This window comes from Phlebotomus argentipes, unplaced genomic scaffold (assembly GCF_947086385.1).
Source record: "Phlebotomus argentipes unplaced genomic scaffold, Phlebotomus argentipes genome assembly scaffold_18, whole genome shotgun sequence".
NCBI classification, from domain to species: Eukaryota; Metazoa; Arthropoda; class Insecta; order Diptera; family Psychodidae; genus Phlebotomus; species Phlebotomus argentipes.
The window spans coordinates 9,057,087-9,082,347 of record NW_026776177.1 but is presented as its reverse complement, the minus strand read 5'-3'; the positions used below and the strand labels follow the sequence as shown (position 1 = coordinate 9,082,347).

The window sequence follows — 25,261 nt, the reverse complement described above, 5'->3', positions numbered from 1 at the left end:
GTGGACAAATTACAAATTACAAATGCTGTGTTTTCACCATAAAAACCAACAATGAAAATGCCTCAATCGTCGCTCAAATCCTTTTCTTGAGTAGAGCTTTTATTTTTCTCATTATTTCTCTCTTGGAAGGCTGTAAAAAGTGATTTGAAAAATGTATACAACAAAATTAAAGGTAATTAAAAAAAAATCAAAGAAAAATAGCAAAGTTTCCTCATATTATGGTGTAGTGTGTTTTATTCTAAGAAGTACAATCAATTACTCTGAGGTCAGCGTGTCGTCTTTAGTATTTCTCCCACACGCGCGGACGCATTGTAATGAAAAAGCCACCCCGCATTGTTTTATACAATGTGAACATCTTGTTCTCTCCCACCCCAAATTGCTAGCATCACGAGCAGAATTTTAATTTAACGCCACGGCAGGAGATTTAGCGAAATTCCTGGGCTGCGGAAGGAGAGCAATTGAGATTCTGCTGACGTTGACGCAGGAAAGACTTTGACTCTTTTCTCCGTTGTCTGCAACAGGTGACGGACCGAAAATGGACGGTTCTTTTCCCGGGAGAAATATTTCCACAGGACGCTAATTACTTCCTTCGGAAGAGTAGCAATTACTGCAGCATTTTGTTCAAGGAGATCTCTCGGTTTGCTCATCAACGCCCGAGCAATATCAAAGACAATGGCGTGAGGAGGAATTGAAAAGCTCCCTATGAGCTTTATTGAGACGCAGATGAACTAATAAGAAGCCACACGAGGGAGTGGCCTTATTCGCCCCGATGTGAAGACAAAAGGGGCATTTTATTGGATTGTTGCGCCGCAGTGAATATAACTTTAATTAAAGGGAACATTGAGGACAAGGAACAAGAAGTTTATCCTAACACGCACTTGAATCTCTGCAAAATTGCCGCTTCACTGATTTCTAGTCGGCTCTTCAGCTCGTCCAATGTTGCCCTAGAGGCAGATTTGAAGGAAATTGTATGTCGCATTTGGTGAAATGATTTCTCAGAATCATTTTCTTCACATTTAACTGAGAACTTATTTTTAACTTGAAGAAATCAGGTCACATTTGACCTTTTGTACAACGAAGAGTTTACTTTAAAGATCTTTCTTTCATGCTGTGTCCTTCCCAAGAACCCGCAAATAAAGAATGTCAGAAATCAAGGCGAACGAGGAGCCAGCAATTTAAGTCAGATTTTCTTAATCGTCTCAAAATGTGTGAGTTTAAAAGCGATGTACAGATCATAATCGTATTATTTCCCCCTTGTCAGAGATTGTTGGTGAGCTTTGCTGAAATTTATGCGCACATGGGAATAACATGTCAGTGGAAAATGGCATTATAAATAGCTCAAAATGATTAATTCGCATGAAATTGAATAAGACAATGGGCGTGTGCACAGAATCTGCAGAAATTGAGACGCAATCTACGTGTTTAGTTATCAAAAATGAGCTTTTTTCGTCGCTCATTTAAGCTTTTCCCAATTTATGCTACCCGAAAGCCATAAATCCTGAGCGCAATTCCGTGCAAGTCAATTGTGGGATTATGGCGCGCGGGCCGAAATGTGGAAGGTGAGAGAGTGAGACTCTCCACGCGTACAAAAGGCATTTCTCAAGGATCAACATGACGCGAGATTGACGCGGAGGAAATCCAGCTCGGCAAGGCTCAGATCTCGATGGTGAGATGAATAGAAACGTGACCAATTAGGCGATAACTGTGACAAATTTAGAAACAATCTCCGGTCCTCTGACGCAATCCCGGCGGAAAATTGTCCTCGCAGAGTGATTTCTCCGATCGAATATTCATGAAGGAAGATTATGTTTGGGCAGTGAGCGAAATTGCTTTCAATACCGATTATGTTTAATTCATCTTCCTCAGATCTGGTCACTCAACTCGCGCGCGCCATCGATGAGGGCGGGCGGCAATGGCCGGAGCCAACGTCTCGGGGCTGCAGGAGCACGTGAGTAGACTGATGGAGGGCATGGCGGTGCAGGGCGACGCCGAGGCGCCGGCTGCCCTTCATCGCAACTTCACCAAGTACCTCAACGTGTCCAACCGCTTCCTGTCCGACTACAATCTCACGGACGAGTACTTGAACGACTTCGTGCGCCTCCTGGGCGAGATTGGGGCGCAACGCGAGTGCTCCAGCTACTGCGGCGGCACGCTGAGGGACGTCTTCACTGGCTATCGCGCCATTCACGGCTACATCTCGCTCGTGGTACGGATAATTAACTCGTCGCCGCGGGCACACAACTCACAACGACATCTCGCTAATTGCAGATCTGTATCTTCGGCACCATCGCCAATATCCTCAACATCATCGTGCTGACGCGCAAGGAGATGTCCAAAGCGCCCATTAACATCATACTCAAATGGCTGGCGGTCACTGATATGATTGTCATGATTGAGTACATCCCATTCTCCACCTACATGTACCTCATATTCCCAGGTAATGTGCTGTTCATTAGCACCACTAATTGCCCTTAAGAACACAAAGTGTCTAACATTCTCGGCGAGATTACCTCGTTGTCTAGGCACAAATGGCTATAATGGCACTTTGTATTAGACATTATATACACCTCAGAGATTTGCACAAGTTCTTCACATTGAAACAAGTATATTATTCATTGCAATTGAAATTCACAATAAAATACCAAACAGAAAGATGGAAAAACAATCTGTTTTAGGTTCTAAAAGCCATAATAAATGGTGATTTCTTTCGCTCTTTGCAGGAAAACGCGAATTTAAATACTCCTGGGCGGTTTATCTTCTTTTTCACATGCACTTATCACAAATTCTCCATACAATTTCCATCTCATTGACTGTCACACTTGCCATTTGGCGGTATATCGCCATCAAGTAAGTACATCACACTAACAATCTCTCTTTCGAAGCATCCGGTAGAGGCAGATATTCTGTAATTACATGTTGATTTTCGGACTCTCGCTGTTGTACAATTCCATCATGTTTAATATACTGTCTGATTAGGCTAAATTATTACTTCATTAGATTTAGGCGATTAATTAAAGGAGATTATGAGCAGCTTAAATTGAGCTGCTAATGCTGTATTATAGAGTTGAGGCGTCCATACATTCTGACAATTTAATTGGCATGCACTTTAAGATTGCATTTCTGTACAATTCTTGTGAGTATTTCAAACACATTTCTCTCCTTTGTCTGTAAATATGAACTTGTGTACTTGAAATCCATATAGAACGACTTTTGTTGAATTCATCAAAGCTCATGGAAGACAAGCGATGTCAAAGGGTCGAAATTTAGTGGAAAATTGTGGTGAAAGCATCATCATTTCCCCATATTAAATTCTCTAAGTTCCATTTCATCTGGGTTTCTTTTGTGTCATGTGTGAATTACAAATAGACAGAGTATGCAATAAGAACACAATTGCAGAGACACTAAAGCCACACAGCAATTTCCCTCTAAATTCATTTGTTGCATTTTGAAGTGAGATTTTCATCACATTGCTGAGCTAAAGCAGCTTTGAGATTACTCCAAGGATTACTCGCATCGCCAAGAGCGAATTTAGGCGATGAATCTTATCTCTTTATGGTAAATTATTTTACTTCAAAAATAACTTTGAAAAATTCTAAAAGAGCGCAATAACAAAACTTTAAGACAATTGCTCTGAAGTTTATGCAAATTTGAGTGCAATTCTTTCCTTTCTACACATAGTTTTCTATATATAATATTATGTACTAGATTCTCTTCTGTATGTATGTATCAATTAAGGGTCGAGAACTGTAGAATTGATATGTTCACGTGATGTCATCATTCAACACCATTAACGTTTGCCACACGCTTCTGTTATGATTATCTCTCACCCTTGCACGACATCCGGTGAGAGACTGCATCCGGACCAGATGTTTTGATGACTTGCCAGATGTGCAGCAATGGTGCCGATTAAAGCCTGTTTAGGTATTCTCTAATGTATTTCAGGCATCCCCACGGCTCCTTGGCCGCCTGCGTCCTGACGCACTGCAACGAGGCGATCCTGCTGTCCTTCATCCTGCCGCCAATCCTCTGCTTCCCCACGTATTTCGTCTTCCGCATCAACGAGAAGACCATCAAGGAGAACAACGAGAGCCTCGTGTTGTACCATTTGGACGCCAAGGAGGACACAGCTCTCTATCGGTACAATTTTGCGCAAACATAGCAAGAAGTTCGCCCAATTAAGCTCTTATGTGTCTTCTGCAGATTCAATTTCTGGATGCACTCGATTCTCATCAAGTTGCTCCCCTGTGTGATTCTCACTGTGATCAGCTTCGTATTGATCCGAGTGCTGTACAAAGCGGCCAAGAGGAAAGTCAAGCTGAAGGGTTACACAAATCCAGCAAATTCCTCCGCAGCCACGTCTCTCAATGGCAGCAGGTATTTCTCGTACTTGGCACTAACTCGAGATTCAATTGTGAGCATTCAGAAGCATTTCTCAGGTCAATATTGCAATACTTTGGCAACTTCTCTCGTTCCATGCAAATGAATCCATATATCTTGATTAAAAGCAAGAGGGAGAAAATGCGACTGAAATCCTCTTCTACCACTCCATTGACTTTTTGAACCATTTGTACTTTCACTCTTGGAAATGGTAACTTTTCCCTCAATTGTTATTTGCGGACAAAATTGCTCTGCTTCATAATCAGCAAATTGAGTGTAAAATGGGCGTGGCATTCCAATGGGCGGAGTTACTGACGCTTACAAGAAACATTTTATTGCAGGCCTTCGCGGACAGATCGCCGAACGGACAGAACGACGATGCTTCTCGTGGCTGTACTGCTGCTTTTTCTCATCACGGAGTTCCCGCAGGGAATTTTGGGCCTCCTCAGCGGTATCTTGCAGAAGTGCTTCCTCACGCGCTGCTACTCGCTCTTTGGCGAGCTCATGGACCTCCTGGCACTCATCAACGCCGCCGTGGGCTTCGTGCTGTACGGCCTCATGTCCAAGCAATTCCGCACGAGCTTCAAGGCGGTCTTCTTCAAGCACCCGCCGCACGGCCTCGAGATGACCAAAGTCACCGGCCTGACCACAACGTGCGTCTGACTAGAGCGATACCTGCGCCCGTGCTGCGTGGCGCCCAGCGGCGACGGTCTGCACGAGAAGGCCCTCGTGTGACACGCGCCCCGCGCGCGTGACCGGCTTCCCGGCAGGACGAGCCGCGGCGGTAGATTTAGTGAGTGAAAACGCTGAAGAACTGAGATTTCGTCGCGTTTACAACGACATGAGCTTACCTTGAGGCGGATTTCGATTTTTCAGATGAAACCTGAACAGATAACCAGTTGAAAGTTGTGATTCCTTCATCTCTCATATGTGTGTAGATATATGAAATTCATTTGGGGAAAGAATCACAGCTTTTTCTTTAGAATTTCAGTGAAATTGCTTCACTTTTAACTCTCTAGGCTTAAGAGAATTATTAATACAAAGAATTATATATAGCGAACATATATATGTAGCTGTTATTTGAGTAAACATTTAGCTAAAAATTTCAATTCCCGGTGAGAGATGTGTACAAAAGGCTTTTCCTTTCACAATGAAAGGCATCTTCTTGCGCACACATCTCGGGAAAAATGCCAAAGGGGAATTTGCAGACTTTCTATTCATAGACGAGAGAGAATCCTAATTAAGAGTAAGAGGATTTCTTCCACTGTTTTAAAGTGTGAATGCCAAAAAACTCGGCAAATTTCCCTCTGCATAAGTAGCATTAAAGAGCTTGAGTTAATTTTTATATAAATGTGAGCATAATTAAGAGTGTGTTTTGTATATATTTCCTTCTCTCGCAATTTAAAATGGCAAGAATACGGCAAATCGTCTCAATGTACACTTCTCTGTGAGCCCACTGAAATGTACATTGACACAACAGCCACTTCTTTTACGGGTGTAATTTGTAAATAAAGCTTGTTGCTAATCACTTAGACAGTTTATTCTACACCAAATCTCCGTCTTCCTCAGCCTTTTCAGGCTCCTTTTGCTCGGGTTTTTCTACTTCTTCCACCACTTGAGCCTCGATTTCAATCTTGGCCACCTCCTCAACAGCTTCTTCGGTGTCTTCACCTTCTTCTTCAGCCTCGCCTTTCTCCTCAATGGGCAGGAGACCGTTGAGAGTCTGAGCAGTCTCGATGTACTCAGTTGGAATGCTCACAGTCTCAGACATTTTTATCACATTGGTGAGGTAGGTCCGCGCTTGCTGGTATTTTCCCTCTTCGTGGCAGAAGATGGCGAAGTTGAGGTAAATCAGAGGATTCTTGAGCGCATCCGGTTGCATTGTGGACCTCTCGAAGGCCACAAAAGCACCTTGGCGATCGTGCAGAAATCGGAGACAAGCTGACATGCAATAAATTCACCTTAGTTTTTAACTCATCCAGAAAGGAATTTTACACATTTTTTCTCACCTCCGAGCAGCATTAAACACTCCGCGTGGTTGTTCTTGATGCTCACGGCAGTGGCCAGAACGTGGAAGGCACTGGCGAATTGCTGAGCCTTCAGCAGAACATATCCAAGATTGTAGAGCGTGTTGAAGTTGAGCGGAGAAATCCAAACGGCTTTCTTAAGGCACGCAATCGCCGCCACGAGTTTCTGCTTCTTGTAGAAGCACAGTCCAATGTTGCTCCAGATCTCCGATCCCTCCTGATCCACATCGCTGAGCAATTTGTACTTGTTCAACGCCCCATCAATGTCGTTCTTCGACTGCAGAATCGCGCCAAGAGCGGTCAAAGCTCTCGGGTATTTTGCGTCCACGTTCAAGGCGTCGAGGAGCTTCGTAAAGGCGTTCTGTGTGGCGCCGATGGTGAGATAGAGAATGCCGATTTGCGTTAAAGCATTGGGATCGTCCGGATTAATCCTGAGAAGAAAATTACGAGGATTAACGGAGGAGAATTAACGGCGGTGTGGAGAGACGCTTACTGTAAGCTGTTCTCCAGCACTTCAATGGCCTTTGGCAAGTCGTCTTCTGAGAGATAAATCTCCGCCAGTTTCTTGTAACTGTCCAGGTGTTTTCCACCCTGAACACCACGCAGAATGTACTCTTTGGCCTCTTTCGGACCGGCTCTCGGCTGACCAACATTCTTGAGCAGTAAATCGCCGATGAAGTAATACAGCTCGTTATCTGGTCGATCCAAAAGGGCTTCGGCTTTCAAGAAGACGTCCAAACTCTGCCGAAGACGTCCCATTTTGTATCTGAAATTTTTAAATTGATTGAATTCATCTCCTTAACTAACTTGATGTCTTGTCAAAAGCGAACTTACAGCGTCTTTGCTACTTCTTTGAAGTACTCGGACTTCTTCGAATTCAATTCTATCGCATTCTGAAAGCCCTTTAAAGCATCAGTCATTCTTCCCTCTTCTCGCGCAATTAAACCCTTGAAGATAATTCAGAGAGATTGGCTATAAATTGAAAACATTGCAGATTCAGGCAATACCTGCACGAAATGGAGATACTCAGCGTCATAATTCCTCTTCAAGTACTCTTCAATTATGAGTTTGCAGTAGTTGAAGTCTCTTCGAGCGTACATCAAGTACAGCAGCCAGTTGACATTGCACTCAACAGAGGATGCTTCTGATAAAGCAGAAAGTTAATTAGTAATAACGAAATTAAGTGTATTAAAATATATTTCCTCACCTCTGCGAAGAATTACATTCGCTGCAGTTGATGTTGAAGGGGTAATTCCATTGCACTCGTAGTAATTCATTATCCTTCTTGTTAAGGATAAATTCTGAACAGCAGGAAAACTCAACAACAAACTTCACCATGGAAACACTTAATTTGGCTATATATATGAGCTTTTCAACGCTTTATCGTTCAAATTCAAAGCTCTCTCTCTTAAGTTAAGAGTCACGATGTCACAGCAAAAGCGACGCTGTGAGTTGTTTTGCTGACAGCTGTCATTGGATTTTACAGTGTTTTGCACGGAATTCTTGCTTCCTCTAAAAAAAATCGCAATTTCCCTAGTTTTTCCTCAAATACTCGTGCAGAAACAAAGCAAAATAGAAGGTAAAGTGCTACCGCAGCACAAGTGACAGTGGAAGAGTGCGCAAGGTGAGCAAGAAGGTGGGAAATGAGAGGAAAGTTGGTGGTTGGATTTGGGTGCAGTTTTTGATGACTTCCACCAAATTTCAGGTGATAACAGAAAGAATTCCTGGGGCCGATTTGAGGACAATCGTCAGCCAGACAGAGCGAGTAAACAGCGGAAGAGCGAGCGAAGCGATCTTGTGAGATGTCAGGCTGATAATCTGGAGATGGATGAGAGCACAGAGCTGGATAATTGATCATTATCTTATCATTCCGCCTCCGGTGCGCTCTGGCAAGACAATGAAGCACTTAATGAGATCACGAGAGGCGTAAACACTCGTGTGGATCGCGCGGAATGTGACAGATTCTCTGCGCAAGGCAGTGGACAAGTGAACGATGGCCAACCGGACGAAGCGACTGATCCTCGGGACGCTTCTGTTGCTGCTGGTGGACGTGATTTGGGTGTCTTCGAGTGAGCTGACGAAGTTCCTCTACCAGGACCAGAACTTCGACAAGCCCTTCTTCTGCACGTACTTCAAGACCTCCATGTTCACCATCTATCTGCTGGCGCTGGGCCTGCTGGCGCCGTGGCGTGACTCATGTCCGGCGACCCAGCCAGTGGGCATAAACAACAATACGCCCAATTACACGCTCATGGACACCGCGGACGAGGACAGCGTGTTCGCGGGCGGCGTCACGAGCAGCCTCAGCGACTCCAGCTTCGTGCCTGTGAAGGTGGAGGGCGTCTCGGGCACGGACAGCGACGACAGCAGCATCCGGAGCGTGCGGTTCAGCAAGATGGCAGAAGTGCGCGAGATGTCCCCGCACGACGCCTCGGAGGCACTTATGTCGCGCCTCTCGTACTCCGCCAGCCTTCGCATACGGCGCCAGAAGTCGCACCACAAAACAGCCCGCACGGCGCTCATGTTCTCCATCCTCGTGAGTACTCGCCTTCATTGCCAATTACGCTCCCAATTGAGGCGGAAATGTTCGAGATTCCCCGCGAAATCGCTAAGAGAAAGACTCACTTTCGTCAATGATCATCGATTTGCGTTGTTGCTTGATTGCTTCTCTGGCCTTATCGAGAGTCCAGGAGAAACAAGATAAGCGCAGTCAGACTATTAATAGTCTAGGAGATTGATAGAATATCTTACAAATTTATTGCTCAACGAGTGCAATATTTTCAGGGCAAAAACTAAGTTTCATGCTAAACATTTCTTGTGCAACTGATTTAATTAAGTCTGTGTTATTCGCACCACAGCTCTTCATTGTGCTCGACCGAAGAAGTCAGTCATCAAATTGAGTAACCAAGCTAAACTAAACTGATTAAAATTGTCTGACCACGATGATCTTGGACTCATTAAAAAGCTCAAGAAGCTATTTCATTGCGAAACATTGAAAATTACTTTTAACCACCGCTAGAAGCGCTAACGATTCTTGAATTATTGAAGTTTTGGGGGTATTGCATACAATTTTCTATCAAAATTCGAATAGTATTCTAAAGTTTTGCTAAAAATCTAGTCTAGGCAAGGCATAGATATATGTAATTAAAATTTTATCAGAAGAAATGAAATTTATTGCCATTGCGAAGTTCTAATTACTGTTTCAGCTGCTATAATTTAAGCAAATTAGCATAAATGTTTTATTTTCTGTTCTGATATCTTCAAATTCTACCATTTTATCGTGCACAGTAATGAACAAAATACTTTAGGACGCAACTCTTTGTCACATGTTTGATGTGTGAAACATATGAAGCGGCGTTTAACACAATCTTGGAGTATTCTGAGTCATAAATGTTACTTTTAAGTAAAATCTGTATTGAGAATTTGCTTCTCTGCCGCTTTGCAGTGGTTCGTGGCGAACTATCTGTTCCAGCTGGCGCTGGAGCCCAGCGACACGGCGATGGTGACTCTGCTGAGCAGCACATCGAGCCTCTTCACGCTCGTCCTAGCGGCGCTGTTTCCCTCCGCCTCGGGAGACAGATTCACGCTGTCTAAGGTCACCGCCGTGGCCGTGAGCATAGCTGGCGTGACGATGGTGACGCTCTCCGAGCTGGAGGAGCCCAAGATGTCCAAGGGCGTGATCCTGGCGCTCACGAGTGCTTTCTTCTATGCATCCTACCTAGTGTTAGTGAAGCGCAAAAGTGATACTGAGGAGAAAATTGATATACCGCTCTTCTTCGGTGAGTTTCCACTTCGTGGCACTTTCATTGGCAAATTTGTCATTACGAGCTTTCACCAGTATTATCTGGATATTAAATCCAGCCAGAATTTCTCGTGTTGGAAGCAAATTTTCATGTTTGGCTGTAATTAAGTCGTGAGTCAATTGACGAATACATATATCGTATGCAAAATGCCGACAATATTCATGCCACCAGCGAATGTGGCACGAAATCAATAAGAGTGCACTTAAAAGCTTAATTGATGTTGGTATTGTAGAGGAGAAATTAATAATTTGCTCGTTATTTTTCCCCAGGATTTGTTGGCTTGTGGAATTTATTGTTGCTGTGGCCAATCTTTTTCGTACTTAACTTCTCCCACGTTGAGCCGTTTGAGTTGCCGAATCGCCACCAATTTTCTGTGCTCTTCCTCAATGGATTGATCGGCACGGTTCTGTCTGAAGCGCTCTGGCTCTGGTGAGTTTTAACCTTTACATCAATTTCTTACATGGCAAACAATGCATTTCTTTACAAACGATTTTTTTATTATGTCAATTTGGAATGTTAAATTAGTAAAATCAGTATTTAATTTTGATATCACCATTAACTCTGCTAATATACGATATTGTGTGTTCAGGGGCTGCTTCCTGACTTCATCGCTGATCGGGACGCTGGCAATGACATTCCAAATCCCTCTGGCGATGCTCTTCGATGTGGTGCTACGCGGAAAGGCTTATCCGCTACTCTTCTACCTGGGCTCCATTCCCATGATCTTCTCCATGGCCTTCGTGGCAGTCTTGCTCAAGTACGAGGACTCAGATCCGGTTCTGAGAGTCCTGAAGGCGATGTACAGACGGCTCTGCTTCATGCGACAGACGAACATTGTGCGCATCAACACTGATCTCGAGGAGCAACAAGAGTGTCTCATTGATAATCACGATAACTGAATCAAAGAGATGAGAATAGTCTCAACTTCATATTGCTGTGGCCATTTTCCCGCAACTTTGGGAAGTGTAATGTGTTTTTTTTTTATTATTTTCAAAATTATTTAACATTTAGTCCACTTTTTGTGATTAATTTGTTTCATACGTAAAACGTTGTTGGACACACATTCCGATCGTCTTATTTGCTTGTTTTGTTCACTTTTCGCAAAGTTTTATTGCCAGTCTTAGTTATCGTTCGCATTAGACTAAAAAAATGAGACCATATAGAAATTAACACTTGATTTCAATCATGTATTTTATTAGTCCCTAAATATTCTACGAGTCCAATATAGAGGAAAGATTGACTTAGACTTTATACTATTTAGCCACTGATAAGATTGACAACATTGCTGTTTCAACAATATCTCATGAAAATTATAGAAAAATATTTAATTAGGAATTGAATAAAAATATAACGTACTTTCTTTCAAAAAAAAAAGATAAATTGAGAAATCGAAGCTCTCGAGATGATAAATTGGCTATTTTTATATGGAAATTATTGTGAAAGTTCACTTGATGAGGAAATTACACGAATGCTTTCGAATGAGTGCAATCCTTTTGAGAAGAGGCTCAGCTTCTCATGAGAGCTTTGTTTTCTTTCACACGGAACACAACACACATACACACAGAAGAGAAACAACACGAGAACACAAAGTTATAAACTGATAGAGATAAAACAGAGATTAGATGAAAAGAATGTATTTTTGCTGTTTTAGGGAATTTTCTGTAGACGACGAAGAAAATGTTTTCAAGATGACAGATAATAAATACAGAGAAATTTACTCCTTGTCTTGTATTCAAGCTTTTATCCAATCAGATTTTTAAATTTTCGGATTTTCAAATTCAGATTTGACCAGCACACGAACTCGCGGTTTAACCGTTGCTCAATGCCAGAGATAAGCGGCTCTGGGCAGATTTTTGGCCAAGTGCAAAAAGTTGAGATTGAGCACTTGGTGGAGTCAGAGGTCAATCTTCGGAGGCTTTTTCCTACACAGTTTTCATCCATCTGTTGTGACTGTTACATGTTGCTTACGCAGTAAGATATTTCTACAGAGGCGCATGAGTTACGCGATAAGTAGTGGATGAATCAATGCTGAGTGAGAGTCCGTGCAAGAAGGATTGTTGAGCTATTGAAAAATACATTGAAGTACAAAAGAAACAATCCTCAGTGTTTACGTATTGTGAGAGGTGCTCAGGACGTCGCAGTTTTCCGCCAAGACTACAAGGAGAATAGGATTTTTTGAAATCTTGTTTGGAATCCTTCTCGACTGACTATCCAAAAAGGCATTTTCTTATCTCTTCTGCAGGTTTGTTAATTCTCGAATATCGAGAAAGTTATGTGTTCTTCTCAGCCAATAATCATCTCAATACAAATGCACATACTTTAGCTTAGAATTAAACTTGTAGTGGATTTTCGGATGACTGTTTCCCTCAGAAATCAACTGTTTGCGATCAAAGGAGAAGCGCTTATGAAATTTCACACCGATAATCCGATATGCGTCTAAACCTTTCAAGTGGACACCAAGAGTTTCCACTCAATCGCCCCTCGATTTCCCACTCGCGGCCAGCGCAATCCCCACCCATTTGGCGCACGGACAGACTCTCTGGCTCTGAAGCACGCTTCCTCGTGCGCTTTCCCCGATTTTCCCGCCGTAAAGTGGGGGCTCGCCGCGAGAGCCTCGCGCGGAGAGCGCGAGAGAGAATGTAGGCCAATGTGAGAGTCGGCAACGGATCAATATTCGCCTTTTCGCTTGAGAGCCGTCCAAGAAGCACTCGCAGGAAAATTCGATCAGGCAAACAGAGTGCGTCACAGTTTTGGGAAATGCAATCGGACTTTCTGCAGCATTAGCCAAGTTGCCAAAGTGTTTCCGGTTTTGGTGACGACAAGCCGCAGCCGAAGATGGAGGAGGTGCAGTGATTCCAGTGCTTCTGGGTGAAGTTCTCTGCCTTGTTCGTGGAGGAACAGAGACTTTCCCTCCCGTGTGAAGGCGAAAATCCGCCACTGCAGGTGTATTGACGGCCGTTCTGCTGCAATTTGCAGGGTGAAAAGTGCACAAATTCGTGATTTTGCAGTTCTTGCCAGAGGAAATACACACAAATTTTCTTTCTGCCAAAGGTATTTTGCCAATTTCACCACACATTCAAGTGACATTTTTTCCCCAAGTGTGCGAAAGAAGAAAGGAAGAAGCATACAGCAAAAGTGCAGAGGAAAAATGCGTGATTAGACGAATTATGAAAAAAATGTCACCTGGCAAGGACGAAAAGTGGAAAATTTCTCCGTCCTTGCAATTGAGAGGGCATTTGAGGAAAATCACGTAATACAAACAGCTGATTACGATGGGGAATTTAGTGGAAAAAAACCAGTGAAAAAGGGCCAAAAATCCCTCCCGACTTTTGGCGAAAATGCGCCACGAGAGAGAAAATCCGCATGTAAATTAGAAGAGACGCCGTCTGTTAATTTTAGTTTCAATTTTTTACGACCTCTCTTGCGGCTCTCTCAACTCTGCCAATGCTTTTTGGGAGTGTATTTATAGACATCCACTTATAGGAAATTAAAATGAGAGTCTGTAGGTAAAAATAAAATTATGTCTGCAGAGTGAAATTTTCGGGTAAAAATATTGTGAGAATGGGCAGTTCTTGATCCCAATTCGTTACGCTTTCTTTTGTGTGTGTCATCTTAAATCACCCAAAAGCGCGTCGTGAATGCGTAATTGTGATCCAAAGGCATTTGTTTATTGTTTATGCTGCATTTCTGAGTGCCACAAATATGTATTTTCCCGCCTCTGTGCTTTCCCACAGCACTTTTCCGCGCGGCAGAAAGTCAAACTTTGTGTACAATAAGAGCAGAATTTATGGAGAATCACCGTCCATAAAGTTGATTTCAATTGTGATTTGAGTTGAATTATAAATAAATCACATGTTCAAAAAGGAGAGAACATTAATTTTCACGTGAAATGCAAACAATCTCAAGCACGAGGAGTAATTGTTTATCCGCCTGTTCTATCGTGAAGCACTATTCGAAGAACGTCAGATTCACCACGAGTTTCCCAATTGAGATGATTGAATTGTACATAAATTGCCCATTAAAGTCGTTGGTTTGTCAATTAAATCACCCGTTTTGTGTATTTTTTGACAGTTAACACAATCAAGCTAATTTTTTCATAAGAATTTTAAACTGGAATTTTATTTAAATTTGATTTAAAATGCCTAATACGATGGCTGACAATTAATGAAATTCCTGTGCTTGTCTTGCAGTTGCTCTTGTGCTGGAGATGGGACTTCGGCTTGTGATATGGACCACGTTACTTTTAGGTAAAACTAATTAAGGCTTATGCAAATGACACAATTTAAAGATAAAGTTCTCTCAATTTCTCTTGATGACTCTTTTCTGCACACACACTCTCTTTGCCAGAGTGTGTGAGAAGCAATCCAGAATGAAGTTGAAGCGACAATAGTGGCAAATATTGAAAAATTATTGTATTTTACTGTATTATAATTAAAGTTTCAACGATTTTAAAGACTTCTTGGGCATATAAATGTTTCCCAAGTAAGTTCACTGTGTCGTTCGTCAGTTAGACAACAAATTCTCCGTTTTTTTGTCATTCCTTATACTCATCTTTAACCATATAATATCTGTAATAATGCTAACATTATATATTATCGTATTTATCTATTTGCTGCCCTCGTAATACCGTTTTTTTTAATGCTAACCATTATGCTTCGTGTAGCTTTCTTTGGACCATTTTGGTTTTGGATCCCACACGTGAATGCTGAATGCCAAAGTAAGCCAAAGCCTAACTCATTAATCGCTGTCTCTGTGTTGTTGCCTCGAGAATTGTGTGTCAGAAAGTTGGTTGCAAAGCGCAGAAAATGGTGAAATTGATGATTGACTTTGCAGCACGCTCAATTTACTGCTACGAGTGCGACTCCTGGACTGACCCGCGATGCAGAGATCCCTTCAACTACACCGCGCTGCCACGTGACCAGCCGCCCTTGATGACATGCAACGGCTGCTGCGTGAAAATGGTTAGACACTCCAAAACCCGTGAGTACAATTTCCACTCTCGCACGCCCCAGTGCATTTTACCGCTCCCGAAGCTTCAAGCCAATGAGCAAGAAAATCAATAAACCTTCCTTCTTTTATGGCGCTTTAAACTTCTGTTTTATATGAAAGGCTATACTCAAGAACAAGTCGTAACTTTAACATATTATTTACATTAATCATGAATTGGCCAGTGGATTCGCAATAAATATATTACATTTACGTAGGAGGTTTACCACTATAAACTGAATCTAATCCTCGAGTGCTACATATATTCCGCAAAAATTCCTATATTTTTTAATTGTCTGGATTTCCACGAGGCGGAAAAGCGTAGATCTGGTGAAGATTATCTGCAGTGATACTAATGTCCAATACTAATACATACATAGTACATACATACATACATCGTGGATCCATCGGAAAAATGATTTTCTGCAGCCGCGTTCGGTTCTGTTCTTTCGAAAAACCATCCACAAATAATACAAGTTTTTGAGTTTTCCAACCTAAATCACAACAAATAAAACACTTTTGAGCAGTACTAGAAAAGTTGAGGATTCCTAAAAATGTAGTTTAGAAATTAACAGGGCAATAACTAAAGTTAGATATAATAGAAGTTTATTATCAGACACGAACAGTTTTACTCTTCAATTTTGCAGTAAAATTTTCCGATTTTACTCAGTTTTCGACTAGAAATTATTTAAATCTCGATTTAAAATCATCAGGCAATAACTTAATGAGTAATTTCTTCGGACATTTTATATTATTAGATAGAAAATGGTGAATTGAGGGTAAAATTCTCCCTGTCTGATAAGACTCTTATATTTTGGTCTGAAAAAAAAAACAATGAACAATTGGACAAACATAACAATACTAAATCCAGTTAATTGGACTTGTTTATAAGATACCAATAAATTTGTAGATCCAAGTCTTAATTTCTATCTGGCCATTAAAACAAAATAAAGCCTTTCAAAATTTTATCCTTTGAGCATTCTCAAAGACATTTCCTCTTGCTCTTTGGGCAGGGCACAGAAGGTAGTTAGAAAATAGAGTAAATTCCAGAGTTTGAAATAGAAGTAGTTTCCGTAGTCAAGTAGAAACTCTAGCGTAAATACAAGAACAACCGAAAACAACGACAAACTAACCTGTGACGACAGACATCATCGATTCCGTTCCTGTATTAATCTGAATTCTTTGCAGCGTACGAAGTGGTTCGGCGGATGTGCACGTCTCAACTGCAGATAAATCTCTTTATGGTGGATCATGTGTGTATGATGGAAAAATCAGGCAATGGACATATGTGTTTTTGCGAGGAAGATATGTGTAACACATCCACTTCACTTTTCTACCCGTCTAACAATTTACTCACATCTCTACTGTTGAGTTTCTTACTCACGAAACTTTTTAGTTGGTAAAAGAAAATACAACCAAAAAAATACTGCAGCCAAAATCAACATAGAAAAATTTTACACAAGAGAAAAACTACAGCAATAAAGGCTAATCTTTTTTGAAAGATAGGAACAAGAAACAACAGAAGCCTTAATTACATGAATTTACATAATTTACAGAGTATATTGTTTTGTTCAGTTAAGATCATTTAAGTTTAGGGATAAATGAAGGTTTTCTTTTAACTGTTAAAAGTGAAATAATTTCAGTATTTTCCTACGTTCTTCTTCCTTTTTCTTTTGTTATTGAGAAAGTATAATTGCATGAACGACTTAAATGCCTTTCGGTTGTTATCTTCTTATCTTTATGTCTTTAATTCAAGTAAATTTCGTAACTTTCTTACAACTTATATTTCCTCTGTAAGTATATTTAATTGTTTCTGTAAGTGCTTGGTTATCTTCCAATTTTATTTCTTTTAGGGAATCTGTTCACGAAATTTCCGTATCTTTTCCTCACAAAACAGAAAAGAGAAACACACTTGTACACTTACACTTTACACACACTGGAAATACATTATATAGAAGCTTCTTTTATATTTCAACTCGTTTATCATTTTATAACTAATCAGCTTTTGCCTTTCATTCTTGACATCTTCTTTATTCATCCTCTCAAGTTCGCCCATATAAAGAACATCCATATCTATAATATCATTTTTACAAAACATATTTTTCATTTTAAACTTAATACACAATCGCTATGGCAATAAAACGAAGCGTAAAAACTGCGATTGCACTTTTCGAATAACTCTCTCTCTTCCTCTTTAAATAAAACATTCAATAACAATTTGATAAACAAATAGTACACATAATTTTCTCGCAGATTGTAAAGCAATTTCCAAAAAGCAACAACTGGAACCCGTAGATTCATTCTCTACTTTTCCCTCCTGCTATATTTCACCCTACAGCACAGAGACGTCAAAACGCTGTCACTTTGACAAATTTTTCACAGTGAAATGTATTTGAAAGTGTCGATTTTACAACTGCCGAGTAACTGAAATTTCCCTTTTTGTGTATAAACCTAGAAAATTCCCATTGCAATTTTGTCGCACTAACAAAATTAACCGAGAGTGATGGAGAAATGAGAATGAACCTGTTCCATAAAGCCCCAAAGAATCTGGAATGCTTTCCACATATGACGCCACGGCTATGAAATTTTTTTCATGATACACTTTTGATAATTTCCAACTACCGCTGAAATTCACTTATCAGTTGGCTCTCCAAGCGGTTTATTGCTTATATTTCTTTATCATTAGAAAATATATAAATATTAGACAATTAAGGAAAGATATTATTAAATAAAATGAAAATACACAATGCTAGGAATTCTACATATGAATGAATTATTTCATTGAATGATTGTATAGTTCAGTTTCTTTTCTTCCATTTATTGGAATGAAGGAGATTAAATATATATATTGTTGAATTATGTCAATTTTTAACACTTTTTTAGGAAATGTGTAGTCCAACAATGAACAACAACAAATTTGTAAAGGTTAGAAGAAAAAAAAATTAGAGATCCTGCGCTACGAAATCTGTAAATTCATCTTTGACAAGAAGTAATATGAAAATTCAACAACAATTGTTTGAAATTGTTAATAACAAGATAGAAAAAGAGAGAAAATAAACACGAGCAAACCTAAAGAAGGAGTCTAAAGAATCATTGAATGATAATGTAAATTTCAGAATAAAAAATCGCTAAGTATTCCATAAATGAAGTCTTTAATTTATACAAATATCTTACCATGTTCATGTTTGTGTGTATATGAAACTGAGTGTCTTTTCTTTTTCCTTCTTCTTATTCTTTTCAAAAGCTTTATTCGCAGATTTTTATGATCACTTCACGTCCTCACCAAAAGGATCAGCATTGTTAAATAGATCCTCATAGCGGTAATGCTTGAATGGATCGTCATCAAAATCGCTGACGTGCTGCAGCACAAATAAAGGGCATTAGAACATCTTGAAAACTGACTCTCTGAAAAAGGATAATTACGACGTCAACAGGAAAAGCAGGCAAATAGGATTAGTACAAGTGCGAAGAGGTTAGGAAAAGATTTAGTTGCTTTTTTCTTCAATGTCACCTTTATGCGATTTTTACTAATACTTTTCATTATAATCTATTTTATGTATCATATTTTTTGTGTTCCAGAACCATAAATATAATACGTTTATTTATTACCTTCTTTTTTTCAGCATGATAAACACACAAAAACCAACAAGATAGTGTTAATAAGAATTATTAATATTTCCTCCTTTCCAATATACTCATCAATAGATTAGAAGAAGCATTTTTATTATCTACCTATAGATATATACTTTTTCTGTTACTTTTGTGATGCGCACGATGATATTAGTGTTTTTTTTATACTTTCAAGTTTTTCGATTTAACTCATTGTTCATTGTTTTCTTGTCATTTTCTCTCCATCAGAAAATTTGTCTCCGCTCAAATACAAAACGTCTATTTAGCGTTAGTTTGTTAGTTCAGCTCTGTCTCTTTTTTTGCCCTCATAAAACGCCTGATGAATGGTTGTCAATTGCTGCTATACTTCATGTTTCTCTCTTTACACGACTATTAATTTATCGTCAATGTGTGTGATTTTTAATGTGTCTCTTTTTTTAATCCTATCTCTCTTTTTTTGTTAGAAGAACGCTCTGTGAATTCAGTGAAGTTCTCATGTTGATGTTCACTGTAAAATTGCAAAATTTTCAGACTAATATCTCTCTCATTGAAAACATATTACAAAAATCCGATTGTGCATTTTCTAAAAACAAAAACAATGATTACCAAAAAAAAGGGACTTTCATGATACAAAACAAAAGTATAGTTGCAATTGCGGACAGTCATCGGCAATACGCTGTTAAAAGAACTGTCAAAGGAACCCCAAAAAAGCATCGTAATAGAAAGCAAAAACAGAAATTAGCGAAATAAATAAAGTAACTATTCAATTTAAATGTATAGCAGAAAAAGAAATTGCACATGAATGGCGACAATTTATCTTAAGGTATTCAAGGTACAAAAGTGAATCATAGGAAATTGAAAGATTTTTTTCTGTATTTTCATTGCAGGATTTCCTGATTCTATCTACGATTTTCAACATCGCAGGTAGCAAAAAGTCCGAATGCATAAACTTTACAGCCTGAGACGTCGGAAAAGTATTTTACAATGCATATGAAAAACAATTAAGGAGGAAAATAAACTTTTATATCAGATATAAAGTATTCTTTTGTATATTCCTTAGCAAAATTCGAATTTTTATAGTATAGAAACAACCCTCAAATCTTAGTTTGCAAAGAACACCCAATAAAGAGTCTGAATAGGCTTTGATGAACATCTTGTCTTGTGCAATTTTCTTTTCCACTTGTATTATAAAATAAAATAAATGATAAGCAAGTTATTATAAGAAATAATTTCTGTACAAATTCATGACCATTTGGGAAAAGAACTCACCTTGTTGAAGTCAGCAAAGTTCGCAAAGTCATTGGAATCGTCGAACTGCTTCACTTTGCTCTGAAAGAGACGAAAAAGCAATGCAAAACAATGGAATCAAACACTAAAACGATCGCTTTCACTCACTTGCATGGATTTCGGTGGCGCCGGCCGTGGCGGCGGCTGCTTGGACTTCTTTGGCGGCAGCGCCGGAATGGGCGAAGTCGATCTATATGACAATTGAGAGCTGGGCGCGATGTTCGTGTGTAGATTCGAGCCGCCACCCGTCGGCGCATGCAGAATGGCAAACGGATCCTCGTCGAACTTGTCCTTCGGAGCCGCGGTTATCGGTTCGCCGAAGGCATCGGCATGAATGTCACTGTTATCCAGGCGTGGCTGCCCACCGAAGGCATCAGCATGGTAGTCACTGATGCCTTTGACTGGCTGCTTGCTGAAGGGATCAGTATTGTAGTCATCGAGGTCATTACGTGACTGCCCGTTGAATGGCGTGTCGAAGCTGTCATCGAATCCCGAAGGATTCCCCCAAGAGTCCACTTTGGGCTTGAAAGGATCTGTAAGACAACGAAGATTAAGGGGAGAAACTTTCGAGGGTGATAAATAGTGAACTCACCTTCGTAGTATTTGCTGTCCTGCGACGTATTCGACGCGGAAACTGGCGGCGACTCCTTCTTCGGCTTGCTCTCCGCCTCCAGCGATTCTCGCACCTCGCGAAAGTCCGGGCTGAGCTTGAGATAGTAATCCGTGACGACGTCCGGATCGCCAGTTTCTATGGCTGAATTGCATGACTCGAGCGCATCGCGCATCTGGCGCTGGCTCTCCTGCAGCTGCGTTATCATGGCCTTCATCTGACTTATCTGCAGTTGAGTGTCTTGCAGCTGAAGCGTGAGACCTTCTAATTCTTTGGTACTGTCGTCATATTCCTTGGACAAATTCATCTCCTGGTCTTTCAGACTCTGCAATTGTGACCGTCTCGCATCCACTTCAGCCTCCTGCTCCTTAATAGTCTCTTCCTGCTTCGCGCACTGCTCGTTGATCTTCTTTACTTGCTCCTGTGAAAGAAAATACATCGAATAACTCCATTCGAAAGGCAATCATTCATTCAAATTGTGATGTCTCACCTGAAGATCATTCAGACGCTTCTGTGCCTCCACTTTCTGGTGCTCCAGCTGCTTCAGCGTCGCCGTGAGAGTGTCCATCTCCTTCTGCAGACTCCTAATCTCGCCCGTCTTGATCACAATGTCCGCCGCCCTCTGTGACATCTCACGCTCCAGCACTCGACGCTCCGTCACAATCTTCTCGATCTCTTCGGCCATCATCTTCAGTTCCGGGTTTGAGTATGTCGGTTCCGGCGTCTTTGACGCCACGAGCGCCGGTGCGTCCACCACCGGCTGGTCGCCACGGAGACTCGGCGGCACCATGTTGGGCGCCAGTACCGTTGGCGGATCGATTCCGCGCTTCTTGCGCTCCACCAGCCAGAGTGCCAACGCGAACTGCTCCGAAGTCAGCTTTCCCGTCTGCATGCTATCGCACAGCGCCCAGATGTGCGCCAGGCAATTCTGCGAGACGCCTGACTGCAGGAAGATATCCTTGATCTCCAGTCCAGACACCAGGTCGTCATTGTCCATATCGCTGCGCTTGAAGATCGCATCGAACTGCCGCTTCTCCTCGGCGCTCACCACCCAATCCACTGCTGGCTTCGGCAGCTCCTCCGACAGCAGGCTGAGGTTCGACAGCGCCGCCGTCGGAGCGCGCGGAACATCCGCGATGAGAGACGCGGGCAGAGATGGAATCGCTGGTGGCGGAGCGACGGGCGGCGGAGCCAAATCCGTGGGAAAATCAGCGAAGAGTTCAGGCTCCTCCGCGACGGGCGCCTTCGCGATGCTCTTCTTTAGAGCGGTCGGCAGTGCGGCCGGAATCTGACGCTTCTGGAGAGCGTGGTAAACAAGGTGCATGGCCTAGAAGAGGAATTAGCGTGCTGTGATGCTTGATAGCAAAATCACTGTACATTGTGACACTTCTTATCGCGCTTCGAGTGCTTTCAGTAGCTGAAAGAGCGTGTGATAAAATCTCGTAAATCTGTGCTATTCCACGCAATTTGCTTCTCATTCCAGAGCATGATTAACTTTACTGTGCTCTAATGCATTGGTGTAGTTAAGATACCTATCTTGACTACTGATTTTCTAGTACAATAAGTTAAAAATTCTAATTTCTATCTACAAGTTTTGCCACAGAGACTCAAAATGTTTTAAAAATTCGTCTCTGAGCGTGAATTGCGACTTTTTCGAAGAATAACAACCCAGATTGATATTTAAAACCAACTATTCTTCAATCAAGTTTGCAATAATAAGAAAGGAATTGCGCCTTTTCAGCCCATCTCTACGCCCTTGCTTAACTACTTGCTGTTGTGAAATCTGACACTCTTCCTTTTCCCTTCTCTGAACCAAGAGAAAGAGTCAAGTAAGTCTTTATCAGCGAGCTGAACGTGCAGGGTTTATCGCAGGAAGTCAGTTCTCGATGAGAGAGTCATTATGAGATTTCTCAATAAGTTTTCACTGCTCAAAGATAAATTTCTTTATAGAATTCCAGCGCAAAAGACAAAGCTATGTATATCTCAGCGATAAGACGCAAAACTTTCAGGGCCGCAAGAAAAGAAATGCAAACATTTACGAAGATAAATCGCAATTGTGTGAGATTGTGGAAAAATACTAGCGATAACACAAGCCCTTGCCCGGGAAACTCACCACGCTGAACTCGTAGATGTCCAGGCTGCCGTCCTTGTCCTGGTCGGCTAGATCCCAGATCTGGCCCAGTGTCTCCACAGGTAATCGCGACTCCATCAGCACGCCCTTGACCTTGTTGCCGGGCAGCAGGCCGTTTTCCGGGCGCAGGGAGTTGAATGTCTTCTGATACTTCGCCTCGTCCAGGGCGCTCATCGCCCACTCGGTGGAGTCATCGTGCAGCATCACGGCGGCGGGTGGCGGCACCTGCGGCTTGATCTTGGGAATGTCGCCCACCTTCGGCGGATTCGGCACGCTCAGGTAGATCTCCGTGAGGCTCAGCTCCGTGCCCTGCTGCGCCATCGACACCAGCTTCAAGGCCGTGTAGAAGCCCTGCTTGTCCAGGTAGCCGCGGCCCTGCGGGTCCGACAGGTCCCATATCTGCAACGGAAGGCGTGACACGAGTTACAATGACGCAACAGCGCCTCCCAGAGCCCCGAAGGCACACTCACTCGACTCAGAACGACGTCACTGAGCGCGGACTTCTTGAGGAACTTGGCCGCATCCATGGCCCCGAGCATGGGGCTGTTCTTGGGATTGGCCTGCTTGTAGTATGCCTCATAGATGGCTGCATGCTTTCCAGCAATCTGTGGGCGAGGAAGCACGCAAGAAAGCGCCATGAAAGGACATTCGTTCGCCCAATCAATAACTCCATGTCAGCCAATCAACAATGTCTCCCATGCGAGCCCGTTTTTCCACCCCATTTTCCCACCTTTGCACGCTCACCTGTGCCAAATTCGATGGCCCACTCATCGCGGAGAACACTCAACTCTCTCGTGTGCCACTAAAATCGCCAATTGGGCGCCTCAACACACCTCTAATGGCACAAAAATCGGGCCCCGAGAAAACAAACAAAATTTTCGCACTAAACTCAAATGTCAAATCGCACCCCGCGATTAATGCCGCGAGGTGGCGTCGCGAGTCACGTGGCGCGCGCGCGGTGGGCATTCTTTTCAAATCCGCAACAACGCCCACTCAACCGCCGCGGGCGGGCAGAAGTGCAGCACGGCGACAAACAGGTGGTTTGCTCTCATTTCTTTTTCGTCGTCGCACCTTTTACTACCGTTCGCGATACCCACTCATATTGCAATCAATCAGCGCACTGGGAAATTTTATTGGTGGCCGAAAAAATGCACTTTTATGACAGTAAATTGCGACACTTTCGACATTTCCTTGCGCAAGAGAGACTTTTCGCCAGACTTTCGCGATTCCGGAACAATAAAGATTTCTGCCAATGATAAATGAATGCACTGAAATTTATTTCTTAATGCTCGCACACACTGAATCTCTCTTTTTCCCCTTTTTCCGCTTGTTTCGCCGTTTCGTGCGTCTGATGATCGGCATTTTGCCAAAGGTCAGCATGAAAATAATATGAATAAAAGTGTTTGTTTTCCATTCACACCCGTTTTGTTCTTCCGTTAAGAATTTCCCAAAATCCGGGAAATTTATCATAGTTAAATCCGAGGAATTAATAAAAATGATGCTATAAAAACTCGGTTTAAGGTCTTTATGCAAATTCTAGAACACAAGTAGAAAAGTCACACGATTCTGCAAAAATTCGTAAATATAAGATCTTCTGAGTTGTTTATATTCTTTTTAATAACTATGGCGATTGTCTTCAAGAAATTTTTCACTTCAATTAGGATTTATTAAGTTTTATGCATATAGTTAAGTTCAAAAACATACAAATGCCCCAAACCGATTCTCATTAAGTGCGAAACACACAAAATATGAAATTTTGTCGTCTAAATTTCACAATTTATGTAGTTTCAAAATGGAGTGTCCGAAGTAGAAATCAGAAAACATGTATTTCAAGATAATCAAGCATGAATCAGCCTCGAAAATAGTGCAGAGGAATTTGTAAAATATCATCACACCTTAATCACAGTTATTCAAAGTTACATATTTTATTATTTTCTACTTACGATAGATTTCTTCTAATTCTGAGCTCATTAAATTCCTTCCTCGTAAAAGTTGCGCACAATTTCCTGCCAAAATCAAAACACCAGCTGGAGAAAAAGACAAAGTGCGATCGTTAAGAAAGATTTGGCATTTTTTAAGTGCTAATTTGCAACATTTAAGACTTGCTATCAAGATCGCAGTCAATCAATATTGAATGAAATAAAAAGTACAATTTCACTTTTGCTCTGGCAGTGAATTGAGACCATAAACATTTGAACTGAAATTGATAGCTGCTGTCGTGTTGACTGAATTTTCTGGCTGCGAGGAAAAACAAACGGAAAGACATCGATTCATGATCAAGCGACGAAACCAGCGCGGTGACTTTGAGACGAAAAACAAGGGGAAAAACACACTTCCGAAACTTTACGTAATTTCTAACTCCTCTCAGACACATTTCATGTGTCTACATTCCTTCTTAACAGATCATTAGCAAATCTGGGCTTTTCACTCA

The 25,261-nt window shown here is 41.5% G+C and overlaps 5 protein-coding genes across 13 annotated transcripts in view; 3 read left to right on the top strand and 2 right to left on the bottom strand.

Moving 5' to 3' along the window:
* Window positions 1-5,905, top strand: part of LOC132260777 (G-protein coupled receptor dmsr-1) — a 35,840-nt gene extending 29,935 nt beyond the window's left edge. For 2 of the 3 annotated variants that reach the window (XM_059759103.1, XM_059759102.1), the window contains 6 exons: window positions 1,867-2,206; window positions 2,269-2,437; window positions 2,721-2,847; window positions 3,922-4,137; window positions 4,201-4,374; window positions 4,719-5,905. In XM_059759103.1, coding sequence (XP_059615086.1) covers window positions 1,913-2,206; window positions 2,269-2,437; window positions 2,721-2,847; window positions 3,922-4,137; window positions 4,201-4,374; window positions 4,719-5,040 — 1,302 coding nt within the window. In that variant the 5' untranslated portion in view covers window positions 1,867-1,912 and the 3' untranslated portion in view covers window positions 5,041-5,905. The remainder of the gene's footprint in view (window positions 1-1,866; window positions 2,207-2,268; window positions 2,438-2,720; window positions 2,848-3,921; window positions 4,138-4,200; window positions 4,375-4,718) is intronic. The other variant, XM_059759104.1, reaches the window with a different exon arrangement.
* On the bottom strand, window positions 5,902-7,681 carry LOC132259124 (Bardet-Biedl syndrome 4 protein homolog). Its single transcript, XM_059756673.1, has 6 exons — window positions 7,612-7,681; window positions 7,412-7,548; window positions 7,239-7,351; window positions 6,898-7,170; window positions 6,387-6,835; window positions 5,902-6,318 (listed from the first exon to the last, which is right to left on the bottom strand). The coding sequence occupies exons 1-6, from the start codon at window positions 7,679-7,681 to the stop codon at window positions 5,921-5,923; spliced, it is 1,440 nt and encodes a 479-aa protein (XP_059612656.1). The 3' UTR covers window positions 5,902-5,920.
* A 191-nt stretch (window positions 7,682-7,872) lies between these two features.
* LOC132259290 (solute carrier family 35 member F5) lies at window positions 7,873-11,924 on the top strand. 2 transcript variants are annotated; one of them, XM_059756855.1, is made up of 5 exons: window positions 7,873-8,028; window positions 8,110-8,940; window positions 9,850-10,183; window positions 10,477-10,636; window positions 10,797-11,924. In XM_059756855.1, exons 2-5 carry the CDS (start codon window positions 8,398-8,400, stop codon window positions 11,104-11,106), a joined length of 1,347 nt encoding a protein of 448 aa, XP_059612838.1. In that variant the 5' UTR covers window positions 7,873-8,028; window positions 8,110-8,397; the 3' UTR covers window positions 11,107-11,924. The 2 variants fall into 2 exon arrangements, with proteins under 2 accessions (XP_059612838.1, XP_059612837.1); XM_059756854.1 differs by having other exon boundaries at window positions 7,873-8,040.
* Window positions 11,925-12,865: 941 nt separating this feature from the next.
* Window positions 12,866-20,056, top strand: LOC132260489 (protein quiver). Of its 5 annotated transcripts, none has more exons than XM_059758633.1 (5): window positions 12,866-13,258; window positions 14,398-14,454; window positions 14,871-14,924; window positions 15,041-15,187; window positions 19,690-20,056. In XM_059758633.1, the coding sequence occupies exons 2-5, from the start codon at window positions 14,415-14,417 to the stop codon at window positions 19,728-19,730; spliced, it is 282 nt and encodes a 93-aa protein (XP_059614616.1). In that variant the 5' UTR covers window positions 12,866-13,258; window positions 14,398-14,414; the 3' UTR covers window positions 19,731-20,056. The 5 variants fall into 5 exon arrangements, with proteins under 5 accessions (XP_059614616.1, XP_059614614.1, XP_059614615.1 ...); XM_059758631.1 differs by lacking the exons at window positions 14,871-14,924; window positions 19,690-20,056 and adding exons at window positions 14,645-14,689; window positions 16,382-18,052 and having other exon boundaries at window positions 12,871-13,258; XM_059758632.1 differs by lacking the exons at window positions 14,871-14,924; window positions 19,690-20,056 and adding exons at window positions 14,645-14,689; window positions 16,382-18,052 and having other exon boundaries at window positions 12,871-13,713.
* On the bottom strand, window positions 18,440-23,729 carry LOC132260485 (epidermal growth factor receptor substrate 15-like 1). Of its 2 annotated transcripts, none has more exons than XM_059758623.1 (8): window positions 23,575-23,729; window positions 23,301-23,435; window positions 22,813-23,229; window positions 21,190-22,026; window positions 20,682-21,120; window positions 20,198-20,622; window positions 20,072-20,131; window positions 18,440-18,552 (listed from the first exon to the last, which is right to left on the bottom strand). In XM_059758623.1, the coding sequence occupies exons 1-8, from the start codon at window positions 23,599-23,601 to the stop codon at window positions 18,460-18,462; spliced, it is 2,433 nt and encodes an 810-aa protein (XP_059614606.1). In that variant the 5' UTR covers window positions 23,602-23,729; the 3' UTR covers window positions 18,440-18,459. The 2 variants fall into 2 exon arrangements, with proteins under 2 accessions (XP_059614606.1, XP_059614607.1); XM_059758624.1 differs by lacking the exon at window positions 18,440-18,552 and adding an exon at window positions 18,559-19,310.
* Between the last annotated feature and the right edge of the window lie 1,532 nt (window positions 23,730-25,261).

Bases quoted from the DNA above. Each gene is read 5' to 3' on its own strand.
- LOC132259124 (XM_059756673.1), bottom strand. From the start codon at position 7,681: ATGAATTACTACGAGTGCAATGGAATTACCCCTTCAACATCAACTGCA. The intron at 7,549-7,611 runs GTGAGGAAATAT...CTGCTTTATCAG, and splicing joins GAATGTAATTCTTCGCAGAG to AAGCATCCTCTGTTGAGTGC. The intron at 6,319-6,386 runs GTGAGAAAAAAT...ATTGCATGTCAG, and splicing joins GTGTTTAATGCTGCTCGGAG to CTTGTCTCCGATTTCTGCAC.
- LOC132259290 (XM_059756855.1), top strand. From the start codon at position 8,398: ATGGCCAACCGGACGAAGCGACTGATCCTCGGGACGCTTCTGTTGCTG. The intron at 10,184-10,476 runs GTGAGTTTCCAC...ATTTTTCCCCAG, and splicing joins TGATATACCGCTCTTCTTCG to GATTTGTTGGCTTGTGGAAT. The intron at 10,637-10,796 runs GTGAGTTTTAAC...TTGTGTGTTCAG, and splicing joins TCTGAAGCGCTCTGGCTCTG to GGGCTGCTTCCTGACTTCAT.
- LOC132260489 (XM_059758629.1), top strand. From the start codon at position 14,415: ATGGGACTTCGGCTTGTGATATGGACCACGTTACTTTTAG. The intron at 14,455-14,870 runs GTAAAACTAATT...TGCTTCGTGTAG, and splicing joins ATGGACCACGTTACTTTTAG to CTTTCTTTGGACCATTTTGG. The intron at 15,188-16,381 runs GTGAGTACAATT...AATTCTTTGCAG, and splicing joins GGTTAGACACTCCAAAACCC to CGTACGAAGTGGTTCGGCGG.
- LOC132260485 (XM_059758623.1), bottom strand. From the start codon at position 23,601: ATGAGTGGGCCATCGAATTTGGCACAG. The intron at 23,436-23,574 runs GTGAGCGTGCAA...CCTCGCCCACAG, and splicing joins GGCCATCGAATTTGGCACAG to ATTGCTGGAAAGCATGCAGC. The intron at 21,121-21,189 runs GTGAGACATCAC...TTTCTTTCACAG, and splicing joins AGCGTCTGAATGATCTTCAG to GAGCAAGTAAAGAAGATCAA.